We start from the raw sequence: 10,479 nt of genomic DNA on the forward strand, positions 1-10,479 counted from the left end.
ATACAGCGATCCGTGAAGTGCGGTGCATGCATGTCTTACATCTCCCACCGACAAGATATCCCACATAGATAGATAGATAGATAGATACCCAAGATCCCAAAACGGGCGGAGCCAGAACGGAGAGGGAGAAGGGAATGAGGAAAGGAAAGTATATATATATGCACAGCACAGCACAGGACATACAATATGTTGCTGTTGGTTATCTTTTGTCGAGCGTAACCCCGTTGGAAATTACTATCCTAACTAGCTACGTATGTACACATACATACACCGATGAATCGCATCGCGTTTTGACGTCAGCTACATACATAACTAACTACATAGATACATACATGCTAGTACTGAGTAATGTCATTTATTGTTTATTTCCTCCTCCGCCTTCCCCCTCCCCTTCCTTCCTTTCCCTTCCTTGATTCTCATCACAAGGAAAGGGGACAAAAAGGATAGGGTAAAAAAAAAAAAAAAAAAAAAAAAAAAAACACTAAATATACTAAAAAATAACTTTCATGAAAACGAGCCGATTTCTTTCTCACCGTCATCCCCAACCACCCCCGCCCCCACCCCACCTCCTGCGTTCTCCTCAAAATATGTCAAAGCTCCCCAGTCACCCCATCCCGACGTGCAGAGCACAGAGGGTTGAATCTTGGAGGAAAAAACCTCTGTAAATACATCCATACATACATACATATATATATATATATATATATATATATATATATGGATGTGCCAAGGGGATGAAAAGAGTTGCCCCAAGCCTGGGAGCGACTTCCCCCCCGAAATTAAAAAGAAAAGATAGGTCCCCGAAAAAAAAAAAAAAAAAAAAAAAAAAAAAACTGGGACAGGCATAAAACGGTAGCATTTGCAATTTCGTTAATGAGGCAGAAGGGCAAAAAAGCAGAAAACAAGAAATTAGGGGTTCCCCCCGAAGGATTGGCATGTTGGTGGGGTGGGGGGGTTTGCTTTCGTGAGCGATGCAAATGGTTTGTGTGTGTGTGTGTGTGTGTATGCAATGAAACAAAAAACACTTGTTTCTTTTTTCTTTTTGTGATTTTTTTTTCCCCCCCCCCAAATGGTGGGTTTGTTTGGAAAGGGTGGTTTGGGAGAAAAAAAATAACAATAATAATGAATCATCGAGTTTGTTGTAATTGGCGATGGCGATTTGAAACATTGATATATTGCGGGGCAAACAAGAATCGAACGATACTTAAGTATCCGGTTTTTGGCGACAAGAAGAATTGGGCGATTCGCATTAGAGTGGCATTCTTTTTCTCGCGTGGTAGTAGGCTTCGTGGAAGTGCGAGAGTGGAAAGACAGTAGTACATTGACGCTGAGCTGTTTTGTTGTGGCAGCGTGTCTGTTGGTTTGAATGCAAGGATGCATCGATGGAAAGTAACATCGTTATTATTCGATGCAAGAGTTGGAGGAGAAAACTAGTCAAAAGAATGGACAAGGCAGAGGGGGAAAAAATATCAAATAACGTGGTGAGTGGCGAAATGAGTGGTAAAAGTTCACCATGAAAGATGGTTGTTCCCAGTCGAAAGAAAGGGACAGGGACAAGGTGGGAATGACAATTTTGATATTCAGCTCTGATGCACAGAATTTTTTCAATCTTGTTATCCAATTTTGAACTTGTAGACATTTAAGACAAAAATCAACTCCTGGCAGACGATACTTTCGCTGGGTGGTCATGGGTAAAAATGGCAAAGGGAGCGAGGACGGAGGTTGCATGCGGACAGACGGGTCAAAGGTTTTCCGGAATCCGTCAGGTCGAGAACAGGGCGTGCTGGGGATGCACAGAACGAAATTGACAAGGGATTTATACACTTGAAACGCAAGGCGATCATCTATGGGAGACGTAGTGGGGGCGGCGGGCCATGGGGCGGGCTTCGCGATATTCTTCCTCCGAGTCGCTGGAGCAGATATCGGAGTCGGAGGCCGGGGATTTGCTTCCGCAGCGGCTGCCTCCACAATCGATCTTGACGCGATCTCCCTTGCGGGTGATTCCGTATCGTTCACAGCTGCAGACGGAGCTGTTGTCACTCAAGGAGGAGAGAGAAGATGGCGACGAGCTGTCTGAGCGAGAAGAGATCGAAGAGCCAGTTGAGGACGGCGGGCTGGAGGAGAGATCCGACTCGGAATCGGACATATCGACACTGGCAAAGCGTCTGGCAAGTTCGCTGACGGAAGCGGGAGGAGAGTAGTGGGGATCCCGAATTTGGCGGGAAGCGTAAGGCTTGGAGGGCTTCGGGGAGAGGATCTTGGAGGGCGAGAGAGCGCGGCCCTTGATTGGCCCACTATGTGACTGTTTGTGAGAAGAGTTCGTGCTGCTGCGGGCTCCGCTGGGAACATCCAGGATGTTGAGCTTGCGGCCAGTGGTGGGCTCGACAGTGTATTCCGCAGTTGGGTCATGGGAGACATGGTAGCCGTCCATGATGTACTAGTGAGGAAAAGTTAAGTATGGAATCCACGCCTACTACCGCCAACAGGGGGACGATGTTTCTGCATTTTGTTTTTATACTTACGTAGTACCAGTATCGCTGTCCCAGCTGGAGAGAATTCCCCTGGAAACGGAACGTTCCCTTCCACGAGCCCGGTTTGGCGGAAGCATCCTGGGAGAGCGGGAGTTGCCCGGTGTAGTTATCCCACGAGCCGAGGAGATGGATGGTCTTGACATTGGGAGAGGTGCGGATGGAGAAGCTAAGTTGAACGGCGGCCATTTTTTCTTTTGATAAATTCCGAATATATTAAGTATATTAAAAGGGGGTTAAATAATGAAGGTACGAGGACTGCAAAAATATATTAATGACTGGGGGTTGCGGTTAAAAAACGACAAGAATAATAATGGTGGAAATTATAGTTAAAAGAATCGAATATATATGTATATATATATATATATGTTCTATCGAAAGCCAGGCAAAGGACTACCAGAGTCGCTTTTTCGGAAAATCTTTGGATCGATAAAACAGAGCGGACGGGTCTTGCAAGTAGGAGCGTTGAAGTGAAGAGCTATTAACAAACAAGGACGTCGAACCGGCGACGAACAGTGCGATTGAGTCGGGAAGGGGTTGAATTAATTAGGAGGTACCGTAAGCGCGAGGAACGAAGAAGCACAGCTTCTTTCTCAAGACTGGAAGTAGTACTAGAAACAGAACAAAACGTTTAACGGGAAACAAAGGCACCTCGAAATTAACGGAATAGCGCTTCACAAGACAAACAAGACCTGCTGAGGAAGGAAGAGAGAGAAAGGGAGAAGAGGAGAGAACGAGCAGCAGCCGAGTGCCTGTGATATATATACACACTGTCTAGTCTACATTACTCCGTACTGTGTGGGGCCACTTGTGGATCCACAAGCGATCAGCAGTGAATGAAGGCGGGCGGGGGCTGGCCAAAAATAGAACGGCCATCACATCCGCTAGGCTGCATCGGGCTGGCGGGCCCAACCTTGTTAGGGCCGACCGCGCTGACATAATCCATCCGGGCGGGTAGTCGGGTCCTGCCATTGGCCCGTGACGGCAGATGGGGCGAGCGGGGTCTCGACCCAGCCCCAGCATCGGGCCAATGGGACCCCGGCAGAACCCTCGGGCCAGCCAGCGCCTGGAATCGTTGGTCAACCCTGGAGGGACGAAGGAAAAGGCATCGCACGCACTTGCAGTCACAGCTCGCTAGTCCTGATTCGGGGTTGAATGGAAGTGCACACCAAGGTTGCTGCAGCACCAACTGCACACCAATCAACCAATCAACCCGCGAACGAGGCTGCTGTCCGGATGGAGAGCATTCCTGCATTCCTGCATTCCTGCATTAATGCGCTGCTGCCGTCATCCATCCCCCCACCAACCTCCCCGCTGTCCCTCAACGGGCGGCTACCCACACGCAGCATCCCCCGTCTCAATAACCTCTCCGATTCGAAGCTCGTGAGTGCATGAAAGGAAAGCCCCTCAGAATACTCCCTGCTCATTGCCACAAGAGGGTATTTCTTCATCTCTCTACAGATTACTCTTCTCCAATATCTCCAATGCCTCCACTGTGTGCGGTATATAGTTATACGATGCCTACTCCGTACAGTAGTAACATTCAATAAAATAGTTCATAGTCCCCCCAAATCACCGTGCCCTATGATCGATTGCCCCCTCCAAAGTAAAATCACTTAAATCCTTCCACGAGTACAACGGAGCAACGAGACACGGCACAGCCAAAACCCCCCTTCTCCCGCTAGGTCTTGACTTGAATAAATTAGCGAGGCGAGAACGCTCGTTGGCTTGCAGTCTTGTTCGCGTTGACAGTTAACTAGTTGGTTAACTAGGTACAAAACGTCTACTACTACTGCGTCCTGGAATTCTGCCACTATGCTAAAAGAAAAGACACGAGAGCAGAGTTTGGTCGTCCCCCCCCCCACACCCCCGGGTCGTCGTGAGAAGCATGGGCTTTGGGTTCTCGTCTAGCTTCCCCCTTCCCCCGCTCACGCTACGTAAGAAGGAGATCATTTGGAGCTGTTTCTTTGTTGTTCATGCGCATTAGTGACAGGTAAGGAGGTTGCAGAAGCGACATGAATATAACGGAGAATTTAACAAAATAATATGACCATATTTATATTTTCGCCATTTTTTATTTTATTTTATTTTATTTTATTTTATTTTATTTTATTTTGGATGTATTGTAAACCATTGTTTGACAGAAATTGGACCAATGTGTTTTGCTTGCACGAGGAAACACGAGAAACAAAACCCCCCCGATTTTGTAGGAAAATGAGGAAAACTGTTTGAACTACTAGGTTTGTATTTAATTAGGTATTTTCCTTCCATCATTTGCTTACATTCCAAATTTCCCATGGCCTTTGCTTTTTCAAAACAGCAATTGAACAAGAAAAAAAAAAAAAAAAAAAAAAAAAAAAAAACCAAGAAAGGGTGCAGGTGCAGAATAACGCCACGAACAATGCCAAAGGAAGATATGTGTATGGGGATGTGTTGTTGAGTTAACTACTTCGATTTTTTTTTTTTTCTTTTTTCTTTTTCTTTTTTTCCTTTTTTTATTTTTTCTTTCCTATCCCATCTTCGCATAAGGAAGGATCACAGTCTCGCCAAATGCCATGGGGAGGCAGAAAAGCAGGAAGAGAGAAGGTAAAGGGAAAGGCAACAAGGTGAGAGAGAACTTGTCAATTAAAAATACAACCTTGTCTTAGGGGAAACCCTTGTCCCTTTCAAGCGTGCATTGCATTGGTAGTTCGCAACTACTGCTGCTGCTGCTGCTGCTGCTGGTGGTGGTGGTGCAGTGCAGTGCAGTGCAGGGCCAAAGATTGGATGGCCAACCCCCCCTCGGAAAATAGAACGCATAAACATTCGCTTGGGATCCAGCACTACCGTAATGACACCCCAGACCTCTTCGTAAACATCCGTGCCGCGATATTCATCGACATCAGCTCCTGGAAAAGAAGCTTGGCGGCGTAAGGAATGTGGACCTGCGAGATCTTGTTCTTGTTTTTGCAAGCCCGACATTCAAAGTCGCCCTTTTTCAGTTTCCTATTTTGATGCTCGGGGTTAGCTTTTATATATTCGAGGGAGAAGCAGAAGCAGATATAAAGGAAAAATATGATATCAATTTTGTTTCAATGTTAAATGGAAACTTACGCAATGGGTGTCATCAGCCCACAGATATCGCAGATGTGGACACGGAATGGATCAGATACGTCAAATAATCTTTCCTTGAGGAATGCACTAGCACCGTGAGCAATCATACAATCGCGTTCCATCTCTCCGAATCGAAGACCACCATCTCTCGCCCGGCCTTCGACGGGCTGGCGTGTGAGAATCTGGGTTGGGCCCCGTGCGCGTGCATGGATCTTATCATCGACCATGTGTCGTAGACGTTGGTAGTAAGTTGGACCTAGGAAAACCTGGGCAACCAACTTTCGACCTGTGTAGCCATTGTACATCACCTCGAAGCCGCGGGACTGATATCCGTGTTCACGGAGCAAGCTGGATATGGAATCCACCGTCACATCTGTAAACGGCGTCGCATCACCTTCAAACCCACGTAGCGAAGAAACTTTACTGAGCTGGCACTCGATCAAATGAGCAATGGTCATTCGAGAAGGAATCGCGTGGGGATTGATAATCAGGTCCGGAACAATGCCCTCGCGGGTGAACGGCATATCCTCCTGCCGATACGTAATGCCAATGGTTCCTTTTTGGCCGTGCCGAGATGCGAATTTGTCACCGATTTGAGGAATCTTCGTCGTTCTCATCCGAACCTTGACGAATTTCAGATCATCGTTGCTCGTGGAGACCAAGACCTGGTCGACGATACCGCTCTCAGTACTCCGCAGAGGGGTAGAGACATCGAGTTTGGTATGTTGCTTCGTCCGCTGACCTAGTTCTTCTGCTTCCGGTGCCAAGGGAGCTGTTTTCCCGATAATGATATCCTCACCTGACACACGAACACCGGGGGCAACAATACCGTCGTCATCAACCTTATCATAAGTCCCATGTTTCATGCGAAGGGTATCCGATCTCATGGGTTTCTCAAATCTTTCAACAACCGTCATACCAACCATCTTCTCCGAGTCGGTGTACGTTCGGTAGAACAGACTCCGGAAAAGACCGCGATCGATACTGCTCTGGTTCATGATAACAGAGTCCTCCTGGTTGTATCCGGAATAGCAAGCAATTGCCACGATAGCATTTTGTCCAGCAGGAAGTTCACGGAATTTCAGGAACTCCATAGATCGTGTCGTAGCAAGTGGCTTTTGCGGATAGTACAAAATGTTTGCCATCGTTTCCATCCGTTGGTCGAAATTTGTAAGGAAGACACCCATGGCTTGCTTACCCATAGCAGATTGGTATGTATTACGAGGGGATTGGTTGTGGTCGGGGAACGGAATGATGCTAGCACAGATGCCTAGAATCATACTGGGATGAATCTCACAGTGAGTCCAAGTATGTGTTTTTTGGCTAAGGGTCGATCGGACACGTCGGTTAGGGTCGTTGTTATCTTCTTCAGGAAGACTAAAGCCTGCTTGTAATTGTTTCGACGTTTCAAGGTCCTCCGGTGTCATGACAATCATGATGGTTTCTTCCTCCTCTGCATCCACATATTCAACGACACCGGATTTAACAAGACCGTCCCAGCCAAAATACCGCTCTCTGCGCTCCTCAGGATCTAAGTCTGGTGGAAGCTCTTTGTCCGCTTCGAGTTTGTGGATGTGCTCTTTAGATAGTACCAGTGAGCCGCAATTTTCACTCTTCGGGTCATTCTCAACCACGAAAAGGGGGCGACAGACTCGTCCAGCATCGGTGAAGATCTTGAATTCCCGGTCTCGAATGTCTCGTACCAAACTGACTTCATGCGAAATCATGTTCCGTCGTCTCAACGATTGGACTGTACTTACAAGGTGAGAAGGATCTCTATGGACTCCCACCCACACACCGTTGACAAAAACCTTGGTAGCATTCGGCGACACCTGAGGCTCAAACTCCTCTAGGACTTCCATATTGCGTTGAATCATGAAATCAATGATCGGCTCGCTCGGTGTACCAACAGTGATGCAACACATCAGAGCCAAATTCTTAACAAGGCCACAAGCTTGGCCTTCCGGCGTTTCAGCTGGACAGACAAGACCCCAATGAGTGTTATGAAGTTGTCGAGGCTTAGCAATTTTGCCATCACGACCAATTGGCGTGTTGGTTCGGCGAAGATGTGAAAGTGTAGAGGCATATGTGTAACGATTAAGCACTTGCGAAACACCAGCCTTGGAGCTGGCCGCCTTTTTCTGCTCACCCCAGTTACCTGTAGCAAGAGCATACTTAAGACCACCAGATAGGGTACTAGCCTTCACACCAATGTTTAGATATAATTGCCGATTAGTTTCCACGCATCTTTGGACGTATTTGTAAAGATCCTTCGTGACTCTCATGAACAGAATTCTGAAAAGGTTGGCGAGTAGTGGACCGGCCAAGTCCAGTCTCTTCTTTCCAAAATGATCACGATCATCGACATCTCGACGGCCAAGAGCGCACTGAAGAAGTCTATGAACCATGTATCCCAAGAAAAATGCTTTCCGCGTCTCGCTACCTTCACTCTGTGAGATATGAGGAAGAAATTCCTTCTGGATAATATCCCTCGCGTATCTAACCCGCTTTTCGTGGTTCATGCTCGTAGGCGAAGATCCTCGCTTACTAATGAAATCAAGAGCTACTTCGCGATCCTGGATAACGAACCCTTCCTCGATACATGGCTTAAGCATTTCCAGCATTGGTGTATCATTCCGGTCATAGCAAATATGATTGAGGATATCTTCGTCGGACACCACACCAAGCGCTCGGAACACAACAACGATCGGGATGTCGGTTTTGATGTAAGGGAGAGTAGATCGGATCGTTGGGCCAAACCCGCTCTTGGAGGTGTCACCCTTACCGAAAAGCTTTATTGACAGTTGAGACAATATCCTGGACCCTTTCTCAACAGCACTTCGGATTTCCGCGACGTACGGTGTTGGGCTTGGAGGAGCTTTCTTAAAAACTTGAACAATATTGCCTGCACTTCGCTCCTGCGCGATAAGAACCTTTTCACTGCCGTTTATAATGAAATATCCACCGGAATCGTAAGGACACTCGTTCCAGTTGTATAGCGATTGTTCATTTAAATCCTTGAGGATGCAGTATTTCGACTTCAACATGATCGGCATTCTCCCAATGAAAACGTTCTCTTCTTCTGGCTCATCCTCGTTCAGAGCCTTCGGTTCCCAGTGCAAATATGTTCCTCTACTCCGTCTCTCCTCATCGTTATCCTCTTCGCCTTGCTCAGCATCATCGCGCTCGGCAATGAGACGCTCTCGTCCTTCCGTGACTCTCTTCGTAATCCCAAGGTAGAGGGGACTAGCATATGTGAGGTTTCGAAGTCGCGCCTCCTGGGGCAACATAATGCTGGTCGCACCATCACCCTCAGTCATAGACGGTCGCGCAAGCATGACAGTACCGAATTTTAACTCGTAGCGTCGCAGAACGACAGGATCTATCTTATCTTCAGCAGGAGCCAGTGTTTGGTCAAGAGTTACCTGTCCTTGCTCCTCCACTAGCTCCTGCATGGTCGTCGAGATAAACTCATCAAAAGAATCAAGCTGCTGCGACACCAGACCTTTCGACTCGAAGAAGGATGAAATCACCGTCCAGCAGTCTTCTGAAGTAATCCCTTCATCTTGATCATAGTAGGCATCTTCTCCATATTCTTCCTCGTAATCCTCCATGCTGGACGAGATCTCGGTAGGGTGGTTGCTTGCGGAGAAGCGCAGGACGTGAGGAGTTGGAGTGGGTAGTTTGAAGCTCTCACTGGGCGGGAAAAGCTTTATTCCATTTGTTCGCAAATTGGATATCGCAGTAGCAATTCCAGGATAGTGGTTGACGCGGAGCACTAGAGTATAGCTTAGCAGAGAGAACGAACAGAGACTGCGAACGGTGAAGTTGATAAAATTCACCAGCTCCCGACCGCGAACTTCGAGATCAGATCCACGTTTACGCTAACTAAATACATACTAGTGTAATTTATCCGATAATATCACGTGATAATTTACTGATAAAAAACAAATCATCAAAGGTGAGAGAAGTACAGTACGATTTCATATAATATTACATTCATTAATAATCTACATAGATAACTATATATAAAAGGTTATCTTAGGAATTGTAATAATGTCCCAAGCACTTCCCTTGTGTCCAGTTCATCAGCCGACATTTCGTCAAGGTCGTTTATTTGCTCTAAAATCAGAAGTTAGATATTGGTGTAACCGTTCGGGGGGATGGGGCTTTGTTTTACATACCCTGCAATGTGGCCTTGATAACGCCTAAATCCTCATCTTGCTCCAAGAGCAGAGACTTAATCTTTGCCTTCGCTCCGTCATCTTCTGCCACCAGCCATGCTAAGATGACATCAATGTTCTGCTTTGCGTTAGCGAAACCTCTGAGCAAGGGGCTTGAGAGTAACGTTTGCGTACCTGCAAGCAGAAGAGCCCAGCATCCAGGCGTCGAGAGAGCCATTCACTCGCCATGAGCTCTTGCTCATCCGAGCTCATAGGTTTCCGTTCTTGATCAATTATTTGATCAACTGTTGAAACTTTCGACGCATATTCCCGTCGCAGTTTAATCAGCTTCTTGATCTTCTCATAGTCTTTCTCCATGAATTTTGCAAGCGTCCGTATCCGGCTAGAAGAGTCCCCAGGAAGTAGTCGTAGAAGCGAAGAAAATATTCCCAACAGGTGCTCTATTGATCTGTGATCTTGCTGAATGGGCATTAGCTTTATTAGTTTCGAAAGGAAAATTCCACAAATCGGATGCATACCTTTTTCATGAACATCCCAAATATAGTGCTTAGCACAGCAGCATTGACAAGCCTTTCACAAACAGGGGCTCCACCTTCCCGCAAACGGCATGATTAAGAACTCGTAACGCCCTTGACTTGCTCATTTTGCCTTCCCTTAACATAATCTGCGCTAGC

At 46.8% G+C, this 10,479-nt stretch overlaps 2 protein-coding genes across 2 annotated transcripts in view; both read right to left on the reverse strand.

Moving 5' to 3' along the window:
- Positions 1-1,840: 1,840 nt before the first annotated feature.
- Positions 1,841-2,717, reverse strand: HCAG_04440 (predicted protein; the record flags this gene model as incomplete). Its single annotated transcript, XM_001540550.1, has 2 exons — positions 1,841-2,437; positions 2,523-2,717. The coding sequence occupies 2 exons, from the start codon at positions 2,715-2,717 to the stop codon at positions 1,841-1,843; spliced, it is 792 nt and encodes a 263-aa protein (XP_001540600.1).
- Positions 2,718-5,350: 2,633 nt separating this feature from the next.
- The window catches only part of HCAG_04441 (DNA-directed RNA polymerase II 138 kDa polypeptide), a gene marked incomplete at both ends in the record, with an annotated part of 6,670 nt that continues 1,541 nt past the window's right edge, over positions 5,351-10,479 (reverse strand). Inside the window, 5 exons of the mRNA XM_001540551.1 lie at positions 5,351-5,513; positions 5,622-9,505; positions 9,636-9,643; positions 9,806-9,923; positions 9,980-10,264. Of these exons, the coding sequence (XP_001540601.1) occupies positions 5,351-5,513; positions 5,622-9,505; positions 9,636-9,643; positions 9,806-9,923; positions 9,980-10,264 (4,458 nt within the window). The remainder of the gene's footprint in view (positions 5,514-5,621; positions 9,506-9,635; positions 9,644-9,805; positions 9,924-9,979; positions 10,265-10,479) is intronic.

The sequence above is a fragment of the Histoplasma capsulatum genome, genomic scaffold, assembly GCF_000149585.1.
Source record: "Histoplasma capsulatum NAm1 scaffold_4 genomic scaffold, whole genome shotgun sequence".
Lineage (NCBI taxonomy): Eukaryota > Fungi > Ascomycota > Eurotiomycetes > Onygenales > Ajellomycetaceae > Histoplasma > Histoplasma mississippiense.